Raw genomic sequence first — 22,888 nt, forward strand, 5'->3', positions numbered from 1 at the left:
AATGCCTATGATGCATTATTACCATCTAGCAAGAAGTGTTGTGCTTTATACATAGAAAAAATATAAAATCTGTTAAGCAGTGTGTATATTTATGCTCATCAGTACTGATCGTTTAATATCCATGGGAATCCCCTGAAATATTCAAAGCACCACAATTATATTATCTTCAATTAGCTGCCTACAGTAAAATTAACATTGAAACCCAAAGATGGTGCACACTTGGCTGCCAAGTGGAAGCTGGACAATGCACTGAGCAACAGGTCAAACCTCACTCTGCTGAAATTAAAAAAAATAGGCAGCAACTACTTCACTATAACCTCCTATTAAGCACCAACACCGAATAACGGGTTTATATATTTTCTTTTTGAAACAGCTCCAGGCTACAGTATAGTATGCCACATCCACAAAATGCTTTCAATAATTTTAGTTTTTGAACAAAAACACTATTTTTGATGCTACACCAACATGTAGTATTTATAAACAATATTACAAATATTATTGCATATTGTGATCAAATATTGCCAATCAGTGATTCGAGTAAAATTTTAAACCACCCTGACTTCAGCCTCAATGTTTATTGTTACTATATATTCCAACTGGCTTGCTGGCATTATTAAGTCCTCCCCAGAACTCCTGAATGGACTTTCACCATTCCATAAAAACACTCACGAGAGAGTACGCTCATACCCTCAGCTTAATTTGATAAGCTTCCATCGAGTATAGTGGTTGGTGTGGAAAAGAGAATTGATATTTTTGTTGCAACCCTTATAAGCCCCTAACACAACCATCTGGTCATTGTTCATGGCGACGTGGCAAAAAAATTAAATCGACTCCGGGCTAGAACCTTGGTTGAAGCTTCTACTAGAAACGACATTTTGTACTTTTAAAGTTAAACGAAAAGTTACATTGAGCCCATGCATCAAAAAGAAGCTGTTTCATTCTATTTCCCAAAAGTGGATAAACTAATTTAAAATGCAAACCAAACTTCACGTATCTAATTCCCCTTCAAATTTGTTGAAAGTTGAGCCACTTGTGAAGGCAATGTCTAACTATGGTTGCAACAAAAAAAGTACATAATTTGAGCATTATATAGGCATTTAAGATCCTATACTTTGATTGGTGTGCCTTAATCGGGGTCACCTGGAATTATGCGATTCTGCGACCGCTGTATTTTTTGCGGAATTATGGATTTGCCACATAATCCATCATTTGGTGGAAAATTGGCAGATTATAACCAGAAAAAAATAATATTTCTAGCTCAAACGAATGGAAAATTACTAAACACGCAGCAACATGCATTGCCGCGCAGTAGAAGGCCCTTCACAATGGTTGAATGATCACTTTTCTGCATCTTATTGTAATATATGAGTTTTAAAGTAATACAATTAAGGCTAAACCTGTGTTTTGTTAAGATAATGTTAACACGGGTAAAAATAATTATAAGTAATACTGATACAAAATATGCCACATTAGACCGATAAATCTGTCTTCTTTTGCTGCGTAGTTTAGCTCTGCCGCATAATTTGGCACTCTCCTGTGGCATAATTCCAATGGCCCTGGCCATGGTTTGGGAGTTTGAGAATTCTCTCTACCAAATAGGTTCACTTGTTTTGTAATTTCAACATTGTACTGTCCCACCCCCTCCTTTTGTTACGTGGGCACTTGCTTCGGTGTCCTACCCTTTTGGAAATACGACTCGATCGAATTGTTTTTGTTTTGTTTCAGCGCACTACGGCTCAGCTTCTGTGAATGGATTTAGGTTCCAGTCACTTAAGTCATTGAACGGCACGCTTTATATCCCCTGGCTACAATTTAATAGGTTGGCTGGGGTGTCACTGACAGAGGAATCTGTAACACACACATTCACCTCTAGATCTCGCTGTGCAGGGATGTTAACAGTGACTCGCCCCCTTAGGCTTCCAGTTCGAGCAGAGCCGAGCCTGTTGCTCAACAGCAGATTTACAGTGTGCGCCGAGCGCCGCGGCCCTGATGAATGGAACAGAGATCACTTGTTGCCCGGGCTTTTATAACCCGCTCACCTTCCTCTCGTTTGTTTATGAGCTTTGGCTCCCCTCGTGATATGTGGCTTGCACACTCATAAAGCTCTTTGTTACATGACAGTTCCTGATATAAACCTGCCTGTATCTTGGCTCCAAACTCCACCGGGAGAGCATCGTAAATGGCTCATTTATTGCACGAACCTTTGCTGCCGCACGTTGGAGTTCACGGCGGCGGCGGCTGCGCGGGGTCAGCGTGCGAGAGGGCGCAGCGCGTGAGGTCACCACCACTGTGCGCGCGGGGAGCGTTCCAGCCCGGGGTCTGCTGCGTGGGACAGCACAAGGGCAATTTATTCGCAACGCGCAGTATTGTGCTGTTCCTTGCAAGCAGCGAGTCAGTGCAGCTAACCTTCAAGTGTGTGACTACGCTCACAAGTCCAGTAGAATATGCTCAGTTCTTTCAGGCTTGAACGAATGGACAGGTTATTTTTAAGCGGCACGACAATTTACAAAGCCACATCCTTCGGTTTTTCTGCCATCTAGCGGCGGGGGTTCAAAAGTGCAGGTCCCCTTGTGATTGTCTGTAAGCTAAACTTGTATGCGTTTACAGTGCACCAGGTAGCTGGGCTAGCTTTTTTTATTGAGAGTTTCATAGTATTGTGTTGAGTTGGTTTCCTGTTGCTTGGAGTTAGACAGGTGAGGAGCCTAAAGCAAGCGGAGGTAGCATCAGTATCAATTTAAGGAGTTTTTGTCCCCCCAATATGACATATTTTGGGGGCCGCAAGTTTAGTATAATTTAAAATTTTACTACCCATTTTGTGGTAATTGGAGCCTACACAAAATACATAAAAGTATCAATGCGCACATTCAACTTTCAGAAATGGGAACGTGAACAGTTGAACTATGCCTTGAAATCCTCAAGGGGCGAGTCTGAGGTAAAAAAAATAGGCAGAGGTGAGACAGAGGAAGGCAGAGGCCCACACTTTATCAATGACGTAAGAGTGGGTGACATGGTTTTCCACTAGAGCACGTGTCGGTTTCCTCTTGCAGGAGGCAACGTTTTCCGAAATAAGTTTCCTTCAGAAACCTTAAAAAGTATTTTTGTTAAGCGCAGCTTCCACAGAATAAACCTATGCTAATATGAGCACCGGCAGTTAACTTTATACAATTTTAGTGTAAATCCCCCTTGATGACCAACCTGACACTTTGTATGAATTAAATATTGTAGTTAATAATGCTGGCCACCGATACCAACTTTATTTAGACTTGTGTATCAGAAATGTGTATATGGCTCAGAGAAATGCATCATATATTCATAGGGTTTTCCTCAGATCTCTTCAAGTAAATGAAAGCTATTCTGTAAGAGAACATTTACATTTTGCATTTGCTGCTGGGAGCTGTAACCTGTATATCAAACTTCAAACCGCAACAGGGCCAGGTCCACCTTCTTCCGAGGTCAATAAACTGAGTAGGGTAATATTGAAGCCAGTTATCTACAACACTATGAAACCGCAAAACTATGGCAGTAAATACGTGATTTCTTACCTTTATTATAAAGACAAACTAGCGTACAATCACGGAGGGATGATGGAACGGACTTTGAATGCCCCCTGTGGTTAGGGTGTGATACCGTGTACAATTCCATTGGACAACACCCAGCAGCTATCTCCTGTGAATAGTTTGAGTTCCTGGAATGACTTGTCATCGGTGCCACGTAAAATACTTCTGAATTGGCATTTGTTTCAGGCATGCTGACACAAGCACCAAATTATTATAGCGTGCTATGATTAGTGGGCACACAGGTCAACACATTCTGGCACCTACTTACACAGTTGGGTTACTATTGTTCATTTAAAGATTTTAGCAAGCTTATAATTTGGCAGTGGGTTTATTGCTGGATATACACCTGTCTGCTTCAGTGAAATTCCCATATATAGTTGTATCATGAAACGATTTAAAAATACACATTTGTTAATTTTTCTTCTTCAGAATAAATACAAAGACTTCAGCAGGGAGTTCCCCACTTTATTTTTATGTAGTGATATGCAGTTACAATTTGTATCCACTATTAAAGCATCCAGGTGGGCGCAAATGTATAGTGACCAGTGCTTAATTTGTGTTGGTGATTGCTTGTGGGGTGCCCTGGAATTCATTTTGGGGTCCAGAACTTATTTTTCATCACTGGACTATATTCACGAGAGAGAAAGCTAGGAAAAGTGACAAAGGTAGTAAGTAGGAATATAAAGAATCTGCAAGAGTGAGATAAAGAGACAGGAAGGAGAGGGTGTTGGAAGAAAGAGGCGTAAGGTGGAATCAAAACTAGGCTGGTGTGGTATTCAGCAATCCGGGCATTCAGCAAAAAAGGTGGGGGGGCCTCTTAAGAGAAACGTCTGGACCCTGAATTTGTCTTTTTTTAATATAAATTCGGCACTGAAATTGATGTGACTTGCCACATAAAGACCAGTGTTTAGAAATGATTATCCCCTAACCATAAACGGTACGCTAAATGCCAGTACTCAGTTTCAACCCTCACCTACTTAAGCTAGAACCACCTAGCATTAGAAAAAATCTTACAAGTGTCAGATCTAATCACAGCTAGTGGCGTGGAAAGATTTTCTTTTTCTTTTTTAGCAGCCGCAGTGAAACTGTATGGCTAAATTCCTAACTCGACATTGTTTTCAGAGTTTTTCACTTCTGAACACTTGCATGAAAATCATTACGCTTTCTGTGATTTGCACATATCATTTTGGAACACAAGCAAATGGCCTGTGGAAGATATAATTTGCGGAACACAGTATTCATCAATTCCATAATGCTATTGTACACAGAAAAGCCCAGTACAACGTTAACCTGCAGAGAAAAGTTATGTTACCTTTTCCATCATAGATTTTCAGCCTAAATGTGTGAGTAGAATTACATGTGCAAAATGTACTTTTCCCTACCCACCATCTTAAAACAGATGTCGAAAGACCTTATGAACTTCCCTTTTCATATTTATTACACCAGATGATGAAAACAAATGAGTTGTTTCAGGGATCTCTGATGCGACCTTTTGCAAGTGGCCTTGGTTTCTGAACAGCCACTAGATGAGACAGATTTTCCTTTGACCAAAAGCTAATTTTTATATTTTCCTATCACCCCTATTTTCTTCCACATGCAACAGTAAACTATAAGCGAATTAGGGATTCATTTGGCCAAAATCCATGCACTTAAAGTATTTCTTTTCTTTTCTTGCAGCCTTCCTCGAGGCGAATCGGCTTGTTATGCTCAAACTGTCACACATCAACTACTACCCTCTGGCGTCGAAATGCGGAGGGAGAGCCGGTCTGCAACGCCTGTGGACTGTATATGAAACTACACGGGGTATGAGCAATGCTTTAGTTAACGCCTTTTGAATTGATAAAAAGACAACAATTTTTTAGGAAAATAGCATTCGGGGGAAGGGGTGGGGGCATAAATTGTGAACATTTTAAATGATCGTTCTAAACTAAAGCTCAGGACTAGAGGCAGAAGATGTGATCTAGTGACCAAGAGCCCAATTCCGAACACCTTTATTCACATCCAAGTTCAATTTAGGCATGCCACAAGAATTCTACAGTCATAAATGACAGGTCCTCACACACAGAATCAGGATTTTCTGTATCTGTTGAGTTAAAGCTATAAGTGAGAATTTAGGTGTACACGGGAGGGATACAGGGTTGGCCTGTATATGAAACTACACGGGGTATGAGCAATGCTTTAGTTAACGCCTTTTGAATTGATAAAAAGACAACAATTTTTTAGGAAAATAGCATTCGGGGGAAGGGGTGGGGGCATAAATTGTGAACATTTTAAATGATCGTTCTAAACTAAAGCTCAGGACTAGAGGCAGAAGATGTGATCTAGTGACCAAGAGCCCAATTCCGAACACCTTTATACACATCCAAGTTCAATTTAGGCATGCCACAAGAATTCTACAGTCATAAATGACAGGTCCTCACACACAGAATCAGGATTTTCTGTATCTGTTGAGTTAAAGCTATAAGTGAGAATTTAGGTGTACACGGGAGGGATACAGGGTTGGCCCTTGTGAAGGTAGAAAACACGCACAAAGTCAAGTCACACATTTCTAGCTATTAACAGACAATACAAAAGGTTTTTAAACTCTATTTACCCTTCTAAACCCATGTAATTGAGTTGAAAGGTACCATAAACATGCCAATTTTTCAAAGGGACACATAGAGACAGACTTTTCCAGAAACAAAAATGTTTTCCTGATATAAAATAAAGCCTGCAAGGGTGTGGAGCAGCCAGTATATGCGGAAATCTGTGGTATTTCCAGAAAGGCCATGTCTGCTCTTCAAAAGTTTGAAATTTACTTTAATCTTATTAGGGTTCACCTTGAATGATAAACTTCTGTTATTCAGCGCTAAGGTACTCCACAGGCTGAACGATCGCATTCCAAACACACAAACTTTACATTATTCAGAATTAAGGTGAGTTGAGAATTTCTGAAGAGTGAGAGCGTAATAGAAGGAGACCCAGTGAATTTATGAGTCAGGAAGGGACCCAGAGCGACTGCTGCTCTGTTTTTAGTGATGGAGTTGTTCCACAGGTTGCTGTATTCATGTATACAAGTAATATGCTTTCTGTCATCTGCCAAAATGGAGATTGATTGGGGAGAACATACCACCAGATTGCCAGCTTTGGATAAATCAGACCAGAGCTTTGTACAGCACTCTGCCACACATGGGCACACTGCAGGGCGTAGAACACTGTTAACCCCTTTATTTTAGATAAAAACTAATCAGGACACCTCTCGGGAAGGAGAGTGTGAGGGACCCAGACCATGTGCGAAGTCTGGGCCATCAGCAGTCTGGCCTGTGTCCTTGAGCTTTGCTACTGAATGTCACTGTGACCGCATCGTTCTCAGAAGCTGCTTGTTTCCCAATAAGCCTAGCTACAGATATTGTCACAACAGCCCTTCCAGCAGTTTTTTTTTCTGGGATTGTGGAATGTAGGCGCCAAGTCTGGTGAATATTTTAATAACTTTATTATATGAACACTTAGACTGATAAGATTATTCAGCGTAAGCATTGATTTTCTCTTTCAATGCCTTGCATACATAATGCATTTTACAGGTTAAAACATAAAACGTCGGTTCTACATGCTGAAAACCTAAAAGTAAGTTTAGATATTTCTCAGGAGAAAATCTGTTAAAGATATACCTAAACACTAATAATTCCCACAAGGTACATTACTCAAACCCAGAACTAAAAAGAGACTTTGAAATAAGAAATCGCTGAAATTGACTTAATGCCTTAATCGCGTCCTTCTGCAGGTGATTCTCATTCCAAAATGTAACAGCTGTATTGTGTTGTATTTACGCATTTCGTGTGCTTTCCTCTGAAGCAGACATGTCGTGTTTAGTCTTGTTACGGTGCAGTATGTCTAGCTGGGTGTACAGGGTGTTATGAACAATATAAAATGCATCTTCAGCTTGGGTCTCTGGAAAGAGAAATTTTGCCTCAGTACATGGCTGTTTGGTGGTTGATGATGGAGCCTTCCAGACGAGAGAAGAAAGCGACTAAAAAAGAAAAACTATTTTTTTTTTTACAATAAATGGTTTTATATTTGTTTTACAATATTGATACATAGACATTTCTAGATAATTAGATATAACAGATAAATGTAATGATGATGTTGAATAGGTAGAACTTCAGTATTTGTATTTGAAAAAGTACATTTTCCTAGCAAGGACGTGTTACCTTCCTTCTATGCCTAAAAAGATGGTTATGGCGCTAGCCAGGTTGTATGTTTATGAATACGTATGTGTTCTGCGCAGCCAGAATCCACTGTATAAGGTAGGGAAAGGGACACGATTAGGGTGGGCCGAACATCTCCTCATGGGACGGCCATAGCCAGGGTGCTCTAGATTTCTGTATACAGATACATCAGATACTTCCGGGTGTGGAGGAAAGGAAGAATGTTTTTGCATCAGCACTGGGCAGATGTACAGATCCTATATGTGATTTTTAAGCTTGCAAGTCGTGCCCCTAATTACAATGAATGCAGAATTAACTGAAGCTGCTTGATTACACCCTCTTGAAAGAGTTAAAAAAGAGCTTTGCTGAACATTACATTATTTTAATATAGCGTGCACTGCTTTGATTCATTTGCCATTGTTTGTGGTGCAGGTGCCCAGGCCGCTCGCTATGAAAAAAGAAGGCATACAAACGAGAAAGCGGAAACCCAAGAACCTTAATAAATCGAAGGGCTCCTCAGGTAAGTGGTATCTCAGTGGCGGGCACGCTTCAGAGGACTGTTTTTTTAAAATAGCACAGAGCCATGCTTGACACCTGTTATCCTCGGTCTCACAGGCAACAACAGCTCCGTCCCTATGACTCCAACTTCCACGTCGCCCGCAAACTCCGATGACTGTGGCAAGAACACGTCGCCTACCACGCAAAGTACTACTTCCGGGGTAGGTGTCAACATGGTATCTCTGTACAGATCCCGAGATAGTGCGTTATCACAGCCACAATCTTATCGGCGCATATTTTATCTAAACAAACGTTTCCGTTTAGTGATCTGATAGTAAGTTCTCAGAGGAAGTGGCACGTGAAAGTAAACAGTGTCACACTTAAGAGCTGCACACATCTTAAGAAAAGCCCTTGCTTGAAAGACAGCAGTGTTATTGCCTCGTAATGTGCGCCATCACAGCGTCACAGTGCTTCCTGTAACTGTTTCCCTCGTTCACTCCATGTTATCCTCCCTTGAGCCGCATTCACAGTTACACTTGTTTTTCTTTTTGAAAATATTTTTATTGGTGTTTTTAGGTTCGGCAGTAGCCATAATATTATAAAGCACTCTTATAAATGTGTAATTTTGTGCATACATAATATTTCATATTCATAATTGTTCTTATACACTTAGCATAATTCGTTACTTCCAATTAGACCTAGCGTGTCCAAGCTCTGGTCTTCCTGTTCTGCAGCAGTGTATGAAACCTTAACCAAGTTTCTCTATTACCGGATATCATGCCCTCAGGTGAGGCCCTTTTGTTATCCAGAGCAGACCTATGTCATTTCAAACCGCACCAATTGAAAATATGGACATTATAGTATTAAGGTATAACTCTACAAAGTATCTAATCGTGTCCTCTTGTCACGCAATCTCCCAACGATTCCGCAACAATATTTGAGTAGTAGCAGCTCGTCTGTCGCTGCTGGGTTGGTAGCCCCAGGTTTTATCTGGGAGGCCCCAGCAACCTCCGATGGACCATTGTGGCGTTAATGACAGGGCCTTATCCTGGGCCCTCCTCAATGCTGGACTCTGTATGGCCATCATCAGGGAGGCTCTTCCATGATCTCCGCCCAGAGATGTGCTACAGTTACACTTGTTTTAATGTTGTATGAAGGGGTTTGTTCCAACATCTCTGTATAGTATTGAAAAATAATTGCACCCCAAGGCCATATATATATATATATATATATATAAAAAATACACACACACATTTATATAGCCATACACACACATGCTGACACTGATCCGGTTAAAGCAAAATAAAAATAAAAATATCTCAAGCTGTTCACTTGTAGATAAGAAGAATAAAAAAGACATAACAGCATTAGTCCAGCACAAATGAGGGTATGTTCTTAAATGTGCACTAAGTGTCGCTGTCCTAATAGGCTCTCTCTTCTACTTGTACCTTATACCAAAGATCTGTAGGCGGGAACCTCATTTGATATGGCTATAACAGTGATGGGTCAATTAGCATTTGCACTCAGCTAACATTTTTTTTTACTGAGACAGACATTAGGCAAGCTGGTGTCATGCTACTTTTGCTGTGATAAGAAATTGAGAAAATACATTTTCTGCACTATTTGTTTATGAGAGGGCAGCAAAATATGGTAAAATCAATTTGCTCAGTTTAAAAAAAAAAAAATTCACAGGCAAGGATGTCGTTGTTAAATCGCTACCACACCACCAAAATATTTTCATTAGCAAAAATTCACTCTGTTGTTATCTCTCTTTAATATAGCCTGGAGTGACATATGTTTGCTATGCCAGTTGCGAAATGGTGCAAAATTGATTTGTCCTGTTTTTGCATTTTCCCAATTTCCATTAATTAATGTGGCCCTGGGCTTTACTGCGGCTGTAGAATACTTTGTGGGTATGGCACCCATACTGTGTAGTGCCTGAAGTGGAATTTGATCAGTCTCCATTTGCTTCTGCGCATGCGTTAAACAGTCACTGCTGCATTTAAAACCCCTCAATAGATCCAAACATGTTTATTAACAAGTTTCCTGGATTTGTGGTGGTCTTATTCAAGCATATATGGCACGTGGAAAAGGCATAAATGAAATCTGTGCAAACCGGTCTTGTTCTGCGCTGTCCTTTTGTGCTTCTAAAACCATACCTAGCTCTCCAATAACTTGCATAAATGTACTTTCTGTGTATTGGTACTAGTCAGTAGAATATCCTGGGCAGTGTTGTATGTGGTAGTTGAATGAGCTATAAAGTTAGTTGTTCATAATTTAACTCAGTATACTCGATGAATCCAAATAGGTGGTTTGCACCGAACGAGCTCTTTCCTGTCATATCACAAAGACTTTGTAATGACTGAGTGCAGCATCTGGTGCGTGTGCCTGTTGCATGTCTGCATCAGTTGTGCTTTGTGTGACGTTCTCTATCCTTCTGTGTTGGGACACCTGTGTAGGAAACGTAGCACTGACATTTCAAGGTGATTTCACCACTGGCATTTCTCTAGCTCAGGGGTATTTAAGGCTGGGCAGTGTTGGCTACATCGATGGCAGATTTCAGGGTAGCCCCTTGACATAAATGGTTATACACTGTATCTAAGTGGAACTCATTTTCATAGCCAGTGGTTACCCTATGAATTTGGCGTAGGTCCGACCCTTCTTGGCCTATGTTGGACATCTCTGTCCCAGCCGATGTGTAATTAAGTGCTGCGTAACACATCGCGTTGCAGGGCTCGCTGTTCCAACCCCCATTTTGCACATTTTGACTCCTGCCGGTCGTTGACCCGGTGGACTAGACAGCAGGTTTATTGTGGGCTTCGCGGTGTCTTGTGTGACATGAAGTTCTCTTTTTCCTTCTTGCTCAGTTAGCTGTGTTATGTGTTGTGACATAACCACCACGTCTGGTTTGCCAGCAATGCCTTGACTCGAGTATGCTTATGTGCATCTGGGGGCATGTTTTAGAAATTTTGTAAAGTTTTTCATTGGTCAGTGTTAGATGAGTAGTGTTTCAGATATATATTTTAGTAATTATATGGAAGCAATCTTGTCCACTTCTTTTCGGTGTCGAAAATGTCAGGTGCATACTTAGCCTGAGCGTGACTCTCATGTTGTCTCTACAGAGTGTCCTTACTTACATGTGGGTTTACCTTTATGAAAGGCTTTTATAATGCACTTCTGGGATGCGTTTTTTTGTTTTGCTAATAACTTTTGTGACCTTTTCACCCACCTCAGCTTCTTCCTAGAAAGTTTGGGGTGACCCATCAAGTGGAGGCAACAAAGAGGGGGGACTAGGATTGGTCCCAAAACACTTTTTTCTGTATGCATTTTTCCAAAGGGACAATTGAACAGTGATACAGTGAAAACAGCTGAAAGAAACTACACCAAATTTAGCAGAAAGCTAGATCTTTCCACAGAAAGCATGTTTTTTGTGATTTGGTGGCATTCATCTGGAGTGCTAGGCTAAAATTCAAACATTCTAGCCTTCCGATTTGCTGAGAGGCTTTTCAGAGTGAGAATGCTGATTGGCTGGCTGCATCATTTAACGAAATGTTGCAGCGGCCATTACAGAAATTGAGGAATTGGTCCTCTGTCCTGAAAAGGTTTTTGAAAAAGAACACAAGCTGTCAGGGTCGGAATAACTCCCCTTTGAGGGGTTGTGGTCATGCAGGACACCCGAGGGAGTCTCGAAGAACTCCCAAGGGACCGGAAAAATGAATTACAAATAAAAATGGTGTGGGTGCCTATGGGGGTTGGCTTCCAATGGGGGGCTGAGTGCCTGGCCTGGCCCCAGACGGGCCTCAAGCCAGATCGTGTTCCCAACTCCACACCATGCATGGCCAATGGCCATGCACGGTGGCGCTTTGGCTGCCCTCTGGGGGTAGAAATTCAGTAAATAAAACAAAGTTGAAAGCCATATCATAGTTAGGTATGGTAGTAAAATCTTACTTTTTGCATTTTATACAAACTCAGAAACTGACTGAAAAAAACAAAGGTTAAAAATGTGTTATACTGCGAGGAAAATGTCAGTTAAAATATAACAGTTTAACCAAAAAAAAACTCAAATTCGCCAATTATAATTTTCTGAGCTCACTAGAACCCATGCTCAGCTTATGACCCCACAGATTGCATCACACTTGACATGTTCAGTGACGCCATTGATGACAGTGATAGTATCTCAAATGTCATTATTGATAGCAACATTGGGTATTGTGTCACTTTGTAACCCCTTTAATACCCAACTCCTGGCAACAATGGATTATTGCCTCACTATTTGGCAGATGAAAGATATGTTCTTACTTTTTTAAAACCGTATTCACTAATAAACACATTATTACATTTGAAAAGGATCCATAAATTTATGCCGTGGGCGGTCATTGACAATATTTAGGACAATCCTTTTTGAAATGCTGAATTGTATATTTTAGTTTCATGTCAAAATACATGATAACTAGGTGTTAAATTGCATCTGCAATTTTATTGCATGATCTTATCAAACATGATGTTGCATTATCTGTATTTGTGACCCAATGCTATTATCTCAAATCCGAAAAAAGATAAAAGGCCAGTCTTAAGGGAAGTGTGAAAGAGTATGGAAGGGTAAGGAACAGGAGATATATAGTAATACATTGGAATAAATGTTACTGAAGGGATTCATGTTTCTGTAATGCCAGAGAGCTCTGTATCAAGGGAAGTGATATTTGTTAGCTATGCCGGACAGTGAGCAACAGATCATTTCCTGTTTCACCGAGTGACAGAGGCATGTGTTGCTACTATTGTTTAAGTTAACCAGGTGATTTGTAACCATAGACACGCTGCTGCTGTCTCTCTGGTCATTTGATTTGCTAGTTTTTAGTTTTGTCTTATTTGCTTACTTCATGTTGCTGTTTACAGTGTACCCAACGCAGCTTTTTACTGGGCATTATATGTTTATGTCTCCTCGGGTACCTTTGTTGAGTAATAGCAAAATATTTTGCATCATATGTTTTTGATAATTCATATCAAGTATCACAAAACTGTATGCTCTGCGCCATTACGGACCATATTTAGGCCTCTTCATGTGGTTAAATATGCTAGAACCAAATTTCCAAATCTAAATTTAAGAATTACATTGTTTTGGATCAATCGGTTGGACAAAACCCAATTTTTTTTTGTGCCTAGCTAAGTTTGCATTGTAGTTAGGTTACAGACATTCTACTATTGAAGTCAGTTTTCATCAAATCATTAGTTCTTGACTCTCTTGTTCTACGTATGAAATTTAGCAGTTCATGTATCAGTTTCTTCACTTCCACACCCAAAAGCAGAAACAAGAATCTAAAGGTGTTGGTCCCATATTGGGCATTGTGGGTTTGCAGTCAGCGTTGTCGGGAGTCATGTTGACTCAGCCTGTGATCAACTCCCTAAGTTAAATTTTGTTGCAAAAAACCCCCCAAAAAAACTGGAGCTAACCACTAGGTGGTAGATAATGTCTACCATGAAATCAAGATTAGCCTCAAGCTCAAAACTATTGTTACAAGTAATTAGGTAATTTCTTATATTTCGTCTTCGAGACTTTGTCATTCGAACTTTGTGATATTCAAATTTTATTCAAACCAGTTAAGCTTAGATATTCTTGATGTGAACAAACCAGGACATTGGCAGAGCACCAGAAATCATAATGGCAAGCTTTACAGGTGAGTGATAGGAAATCAGTTTTTGGCTTGTTCATATTATGCCCCAGTCCAGCTTTGGCTTTAGCTTTACCTCTACCTCATGTCCTTTATAATAGCAGCCGCCTCTAGCCAAGTGATTTCGTCTTTGTTCTTTGGGGTGATAATGAATTGACAACCAGAGGATGGTAGTTTTTATAGCTTCACATTTCCGCAAAATATAGCATGGGAAGAGCTTGTTAAAGTTTGACATCTAAGGTAGCTTCAAAAGATGTATATTTCGTTTTTAACTCATCAAAGTTATAGATATCTTTTGCAAGAGATTTTCATGAAAGGGCATTATATACTTGGGTGCCAGCAAATCCAAATTGAAATGCCTGTACTTATATTTATTTAAGTATGGTTTGTTTCCAAAGGCAGGTTTAAATCAAGCGTTCATGGAAAGAGGCCTTCCACATGCTTCTAGTGTTGCTTAGTGGCTCAATCAGGCATATAAGTTTCTGGGGCAGGCCGTGCTGGTGAACTTTGACCGTCTGATGGTCTCTATTTTCCTAATGCTTTTGAAATCCCCACAAAGCACAGACTAAGGGCCTGATTTAGATATTGACGGACATGTTACTCTGTTACAATCGTGACGGGTATCACGTCCACCGAAATCTAAATCCCATTATGTCCTATGGGATTTAGATTTCAGCGGATGAGATGTCCGTCACCTTTGTGACGGAGTAAACTGTCCGTCAATATCTTAATCAGGCCCTACGTTGGGGACACATATCTACCCTGTGTCTGAATTTTTGCACTGAATGTGCATCAGTAATGAACGCTCTACTGTGTTTTTGTCACTGCTGAAGAGAATCAGTGAAGCGTGTTGAAGTCACATTTATTACACCCAAAGACAATATGACTTTTCCATAAACAATGGGACGGATCGACAAGTTGTGGGTAGCTATGTTTTATGCCGATCTAAGATGTGGATTATTTAAAAAAAAAAATCCAGTGTTCGTTAGCAAAGTATTTTCTATGAGAAAATGGATCGTATTCGAGGCAGAGGTGTGACTTGCACATGAGAAAGGATTATTGACCTCAAAATCTTTTTGAGATTTACAGAGCTTTTTTCTTTTTCCTTTGAATACGCACTTTACTCCTGGAAAGACAGGAGTAATTTGCAGCTAAGCCTGGAAAAGGACACTCCTGCACACAGACAAAGCATTTTTCATTAGAGCCTACATAGGCAGGTTTAATTCAGACCTAAGAGAAGAGAAAGATACAGCTATTCACAGAAAAACACCTAGTCAGTCGCCAATGTATCTGGGGTTGGCCTGGCCGAATGGAGGAGAGACTCGCTCTCCCCGTCCCGGAACTGCAGAACAGTGACCATGAGTGATCTGTTCCGACAAACCTTTGAAAGTGGCCTGAGAAATCTTTGTGAGTGGACACTGCTGCAGTGTCCTCCTTATTCCTTCTGCAGATACATTCTTTTATTGCAAGTTTATTAAATGAGCGACAGGCTTTTCCAACCACCCCCCGTGGCAGTTTGTCTTCTGTAATGCACAGGCTTCTGTCACTCCTCAATTGCAGCAGGCTTCTTAGAAGCAATCCTGAATTGATATCATGCAGAACTGTGGCTGTTCAAATGGAGGCTAGAAATGACTAATTCAAGCCAGGGTACATCACGAGAATGCCCCAGGCATATCCTAGCTCCATCCAACTAAGGTATTTGTTTCCTAGTTCAAAGTGTGGTTCTGGACTAAAACCCATCCTTTAATAAACGTTCAGGCATTATTGGAATAAAAATCGTACAGGTGCACTGGCCATTTGCTCTTAGTAAGAAAAAAACAAGTAATAAAAACAATTATTTGAGAATTGTTCAAAACATATGACTTTGAGGAGAGGATCTTGTTACCTTTTCTGGGTGTAAGCTAGTGACACACGTGTGTTCTGTTCCTCCCGTACTGGGACATCGAAGGCCAATTCTGTAGGAAACATTAGGGTCCATATTTATCAATATTTCACGCAACGCAGCAAGCCACCATGCTGTGCTGAGTGAAATGGAGAGGGCAAGAATGCGCAGTATTTAAGATTACACAGAGCATTCCTGCTCTCTGCTCGTGCACAAACTGCTGCCTAGTGACAACACAGACACTCTTGCACCATTGTGCAAGACTGTCTGCGTTATTTGTAGGGAGAATTGTTTTCGTGCAAGAAGGGGCACTCCTGCACAAAAACAATCCTCAGAGGCATTTTCCTCTTTCTAAGTCTGCTGCAGAATGCAACGAGAAGAAATAAAGAAATGTATCCTTGTTTTGCATTTGGTGGGGAGGTGTACAATTCTGATGCAGTCCCAGGTTTACCAGTTTGTTAAATTTAGAAATGTGTCCGAATGCATGGTTGGATGCGGGAGAACACCGATTTGCACTGCCTTGCGTTACTCTAGATTTGTCAAGCCATGGTGGCCTTGTGTGACTTGATAATTCTCATTTAGGTTTTCCATAGCCCTTGTGTCCCCTTTTGTGGGGCAAGGGCGATACAAAACCTTGATAAATATGGGCATCGAAGTGCGAATGGCTGCAAGCTTGTGACTCATAACCAGGTGTGTTTATGAGCATGGATTGTCAGAGCACATATGAAGGCTTCTTCCAGTCTTTGTGGATGCTCTCTACTTGGAAGGTACGAGTGCCTCTCTCGAGTTCCATTGGCTGACCAAAAATGTATTGACGCTTTAATAAAAAACTTACTAACGTTAGCCCAAGGGCCTGATATTGATGTTGTGTTGACTAAACAGAATGGAACATCTTGTTTTCCTGGGATCAAGATTGGCTAACCTTCTGCAAACTCTGGCAGTAACAAGAAAGTTAAACTTACCTATACTAACGGCAACCAAAATGTGTTACCTCCTGGTTTTGTGAACTTATTTTAACCGAGAATGCTGGCTATTAACTCTATTAACTGTAAAGTCTGACAGAACACATCTGCCAAAAAGAAACCCATTCTTTAGGAACCTATCTGCCAGTTTGCAAAATACTTGTGCTCCGTTGCCAGGCGGGTAATTAGCAGTGGCAAGAAAGGTGAATACACCCACCCCTAACTTCGTATTCGCAATGTGAGGCCTTACCAAGCACACTGCTAGTCATTGGGTCTTAACATTTCAAAATGGTCTAGGCCACATCTCCTCTAGTGTTGGTCCGCACACTATGGCACCAACTTGAGCCACATATAGCTCCTATGTCACGAGGTGGGAGTGCTCAGACGGATGCCAAGCAGTGCCATACTTTTTCAGGCCACCATCAATGGTTCGGAGCTGGTGAAGAGGTAAACCTCTAGCGAGTGGCGTCCCGCAGCTTTAGGAGGGAGGGGGGTGGGAGGAAGCACACACACACTCATTCTTTCCCACACAGACACGCACGCACATCCATCAACAACACTCATACCATTCAAACATGCACAAACGCACCAAACATTAATTTTAAAACATCACACACACTCATTCTTTCACACACGCATGCACAGCCATTAACACTCATAACATTCAAACATGCACGCATGCTACAAACATTCATTTTAAAAGATCACACACACATTCTTTCACACACACGCACGCACGCACATCCATTAACAACACTCATAACACTCAAACATGCACGCGTGCACCAAACATTCAATTTAAAACATCACAAACACACACACACTTACCTTCAGCCTCCAGGTTCCAGGAGGGAAGGCAGCAGTCCCAGCCTCGTCACAGAGTGGGATGGGGTCAGCGAGACTGCTGACCCCACCCCACTCTGTGATGAAGTGCCACTGATTGACACTCAAACCTGAAGCGCCCAGGGCGAGTGTCAATGGGTGACGCTTTCCTCGTCACCCAGGGGAGGGCCTCGAGGCACCTTTGCTGAGCCGAGGAGGTCACGCCCATAGGAGCTGTGACCTCCTCAGCCCAGCAGAGTTCAGCTCAGGCACCCAGGAGCGCATGGCTCACTCCTGGCTGTCTGAGCTGAAAATGAAGTGTCTGTCAGGCTGGCCCTTGTTCAGCCTGACAGTCACTCTTCATGAGGGGCAAAGGGTTGGGGGGGCATGGCCCCTCCGCCGTAAAGGACGGGCCACCACTGCCTCATGCAGAACGGTGTAAAGATACTGCATTTTTTGCTAAAATTAGGGAATCGTTTTCATGGTGACTGGTCGTGAGAGTTTTCTAGTATGAACCAAAAATTGCTGAAAAACTGGATTTTAATTACTCGAAAGTGATACTTCCATGCCATTTTGAAACAGAAAGACGTGTAGTTACATAAAAAATGTACAAGAAAATTGGAGGAAAAAAATGAAAAAATAAGACTAAAAATAAGTATATTTTTTTAAATAGCCAATAATTAGGTATTACATAGGTACTGTTGTACTTTTATCTGTCTGTGAGCTTCCAGCCTTTGTGTATCCTCATTGGGTAACGAACTTGTCAGGGTTTTTTGCTCTATAGCTAAAAATAAAGGATATGTATATTTAGAAAACTTCAAGCACACCAGAATCTCCAAACAAACGAGAATCTGTGTATCTATGGAAACATTTATTTCTCCCTTCATCCTAATATTCTTTTTGCTGAGTTCTGCTTCCTGCCTCGCCCAGCTGATTTTCCCGTTATTCTTTCATCCTATTTTCAAACTCTCCCAGCATTTCCTGGAAGACGCACGTTCTGTCATTAACACCATCAAAACAACTAGACCCGAAGCCCTTCATTAGTGAAATCACACATTATTCTTCATTTTGTAACGTTTTAAAGGCATTTGAAATCCTGGACTCAATATTCTGGAGCAGCATCACTGATCTCAGCTCTCAGTGATCACACGAGCTTCCAGGGAGGGGATAGCAATTGCAAATGCAGTGTACACCATGTACAGGACTAGAGTCTGTCTCTAAGTGGTAACTTTGGGCCTAAAGACTTTGGTCATCAGTCCCTTGTCAAGTTACCTCATCCTACCCCCTCAACATTTAAGCTCTCAAATCGGAGAATTAGGAGGCATCTTATGGTGCGTCAGTCGGGTTTCTCACTCTTAAATGGATAGTTGGAACATTCTTACACTTGGAAGAAAAAAAATCAGGATCAATTTTGGGGATACTTCTGCAACCTCAGAACACCTGCCTGGTACTCCATTGGGGATTCTACATTCCAAATATCCAATCACGGACCCGCTTACGCCTGAATACAGTGTCTTTGGATAATGGTATCTTTGAATATGTCATCCGTATGAAAATATATGTGAGGTTTGTGGAAACAAAGGTGACATTCTTTCTGCTGTGGGCCGGTAGGAGATAGGATGAGGGTGTGTATGAGGAAACACCAGTGAAGATTATTCAAGAGTCTGGTGCCACACCGCACTGACTGGCATTGTCTAGGGCTTTATGTTTGTTCTGTGACAGATTTATCAGGTGGGCACGTCAAAGATTAAGGCAATCCAAATAACTCTCTCAGTCCAGCACACACATGCAGTGAGCGCGGCCATTCCAGATAAAGACAGCTCCTTGGAATGGCTATTTTTGAATCAGAGGCGTTCCATCCAAGAAAAACACAGTATAAATTTCTCTCCCATTGATGAGGGGCCAGGCTCGAATTTTCATACTACCAAGTTAACGTTTTTCTAATCTAATTTTCTAAAGTACCCTTTTCGTTAAAAAATACTAAGCTATTTCTATGTGGTACTTATACAACAAATGTCATGAAACCACGTTGTATGGGGAATACATTTCCACTCTAAACTCTCAATGTGAATTATTCGTAATATTAGTATACCAGTTGCATGCTCCTTAGAGACTTTAAGGCACTAGCAGCGGTTGGGAGTACTAACAGCTGTATGTTGTAATCACAGTCTATATGTTTGCCAACCACTTAGCACGTCATCTTTGTGCGTGGTGATGGTAAAAGGCATTACTGCGCGGGACATGTCCAGAAACGTGACACTAACAATAAGCATCTTTGTGGTACCAAGGTCGTCAGTATTGTTCAATCATAAAATAAGAGAATCCTCAAATTTGAGGATGAGTCGTTTTCAACGGAGATACTGCGAATGAAAAGGTAAAAATGAACCGTGTAAAGAGCGGTGCATTTCTTAAAAGTGTTTTCATTCTAAGGCCCGTATTTATACTTTTTTTAGCGCCGCATTTTGACGCAAAACGGCGCAAACCTACAAAATACAATGGTATTTTGCAAGTTTGCGCCGTTTTTGCGTCAAAAAACGACGCAAATTCGGCGCAAAAAAAGTATAAATACGGGCCTAAATGCTTCCCTGGCTTATCGTCTCAAGTAGTACTTAGTAAATCCAGCGCTTCCATCAAACCAAATAATCTATGTTGGACTCTGTTCTGCACACTCATCCCTGGCGTCAGTTTGTCCCACACTGTGATTGTTGGGTGCTGTGCAGAACACGACATCACTGGCCTGTACATGGCAACTCCATCGCTGGTCTCACTCTGGCCTGCTCCATCGGTTCTGGACTCTGCTGGATTCTGTACAGTCGAGTCGGTGTCTGGGCTCAACAGACTTTCACTACTAGAATGCATGATGGACATTGTATTACTGGATCCCGATAAGATCCCACACTGTCTTTGATGGACTTTCGACAGCACACTCCATCAGCAGACACACGGCGCCTCACTCAGTCACTGCAGGGGTCTACTCCGGATTCTCCACCACGGCCCCCACACAGTCCCTCATTTACACTGGCGGATCTTTAAGGTATGATTTGGTCCCCCCCGAATTGACACTGCGGCTGTTCGCGCTGCAGCAAATGCCATCTCTGGTCATCACACAATCCTTCACAATTACTGCTGGGTGGTCTACAACACGTTTTTTTTTTGGCTCCACACTGTTTTTCTTGCGCTGCTGATGTATTTGGCACCCCCCCCCCCCCAACGACTACACTTTATCAAATAGTTAGTACTTGACTGTTCACGACATACTTTATTCCTGCCCAACAGTCCCTTGCTATCAGTTTTAGAGTTCACGTGACTGCGTGGAACATCGATTTAGTGGCCCTCACACAGCAGCAGAAAACTAGGGCTGAGCTGTATGTGGCGCTCTCTGTCGTCCACTCTTATTGCTGGGCCTTTTGATGTTATTGCAGAAATCTGTGTGACATGCATCACCCCTGGCGCCACAGTTTTTTACGCTTTCACTGCAGGTTGTGTGTCAGTGTCACACATGGCATCCCTGGCCCCCACTGCAGCTCGCTATCAGCACTATAGGCTATGCTGCCTATTCATTACCAGACCCCACACTATCACTGCTTGATTGTATCCGGCATACACTGTCAGTACGGAGCTGTATGCAACACAGACTACCAAACAGCACAAGCTGTCTGGTTGTAAAACCTGTTGGCAGCTTACAAAAACTGAGAGTGGACTTAACGCTCACATCCTGCTAACCATTTGTTTTATTCCCACTGTCATTGCTTGTTTCTTGGCTTACCTTGTACATCTGGTGTTTGTCTCTTCCGTGGAGCATATCGTACTTATTTGGGTCTTCCACTGCTCACTATTAGGGACGTTTTTTATTTTTATTTATGTAGTCCATGAGAGTGCATGTGTTTTGCAGCTGTCTCCCTCTTGTGCTACTCTCGTGTGTTGCTCTCTCATCATTGTGCTTCTTCCTCCTGCTCTGTGCTGTTCTCACCCGTGTGCGTCTCTCCTCCCCCGCACTCCCCTTTACTTTCGTCAGTATGCTCCTGCCTTCACCCCATGTTCTCTCCCTGTCGTCCTCGATGTTCCATCACTTGCGCTGTTCTTTTCCCATTCCCCACCCACTAAGCTGACCAACTCGATCCTGCGTTTTTATTTGGAGGACTAGGCAGCAAATTGCTGCTGGTCGTTTCCCTTTATAAATAAACGTGCTTTCTCGCTAGTTGATTGTCTTATTATTGTATCTACGGGTGCATCTAGAAATGATAAATAAAGACATGTCTCCTGCGTCACTCATGAATGTGCTTAAGAAATGAGGCCGCCGGCTCATTGTACAGTTATTTTTTACCATTTGCTCATGATATTCAGCATGGGTATTCCTGTTGAAGCTATACTTGGTGAACAAACATTATTGGTGAAGCCAATAGGTTTCAAAGAAGAGGCCCATTGACTTTGTCAGTGCTTGTTTTCAGAGTGACTGCTCGTGCTAATTGGTGTTTCGTACTGCTGACAGTTTATCAAAGGCACGTGTTTTGTCCTGGTGCTAGCCAGAACCTTTTACTTTCCTGCGGGCTGTCTGTGATTCATGGGTTGTGTTTGTGGTTGTGAGGTACTTTATGGATTCGTGGGCTTGCTCTTGAAAATCTTTGAGTGGTTCGTGTAGGTCACAGGGTTGAATCCCAGCAGAGACGGAGAGAAGCAGTCTCGCATCCATCAGCCACAAGCAGTTAAAGCAGGCATGGTGTAGGCTGGAGGAACCAGTATTGTCCTAGCCCTTACAAATCCAGCTGTGGTCGGCCCGATATAGAAGGTCACCTACCCAAGTGGAGTCCTGTACTCTCTGACACCCAGATGGACAAAAGTGGTGATTAACTATGTCTAACTAGAGTCCGTTTCTAATCTGGATTGTTCCATCTCCTCTTCCAGCCTCCGTGGGGCGCGAGGGAGGGCAGGCCCGATAAGCTTAGACACGGAAACACAAGCCAGATGCTCCACCCTCGCCTACTCGTGGGCGCAGGGAGCGAAACTACCTTCTTCATGCTAAGGAGGGAAAACAGATGTGACATAAAGTTATTTTTCATAAATTAATTGAAAAAATCACTAATCCTCTTGGTTTTTAACCTTGATATTTTTGGAAAGTAATCGGTGGCACCGTGTTTCAGTGAAGGTGACATTGCTGGAATGTACACACACTGGCACACATTTGGCACGTGGAAATACGTCATATGTGATAGCTCCAGTCATTCTTGGCTTTGCATCCAACTATGCTAACATTATTGCACTCTCAAGCTACAGGCTCGAAAATCCCTTTGTGTAAAGTGCTGTTGGCTAGAAACGTAGG

The 22,888-nt window shown here is 41.9% G+C and overlaps 1 protein-coding gene across 5 annotated transcripts in view; it reads left to right on the forward strand.

Moving 5' to 3' along the window:
• Positions 1 to 22,888, forward strand: part of GATA6 (GATA binding protein 6) — a 48,989-nt gene that overhangs the window by 23,940 nt on the left and 2,161 nt on the right. For all 5 annotated transcript variants that reach the window (XM_069220012.1, XM_069220009.1, XM_069220008.1 and 2 more), the window contains 3 exons: positions 5,235 to 5,360; positions 8,174 to 8,261; positions 8,357 to 8,460. In XM_069220012.1, the coding sequence (XP_069076113.1) occupies positions 5,235 to 5,360; positions 8,174 to 8,261; positions 8,357 to 8,460 (318 nt within the window). The remainder of the gene's footprint in view (positions 1 to 5,234; positions 5,361 to 8,173; positions 8,262 to 8,356; positions 8,461 to 22,888) is intronic.

Source organism: Pleurodeles waltl, chromosome 2_2, assembly GCF_031143425.1.
Source record: "Pleurodeles waltl isolate 20211129_DDA chromosome 2_2, aPleWal1.hap1.20221129, whole genome shotgun sequence".
Classification (NCBI taxonomy): Eukaryota; Metazoa; Chordata; class Amphibia; order Caudata; family Salamandridae; genus Pleurodeles; species Pleurodeles waltl.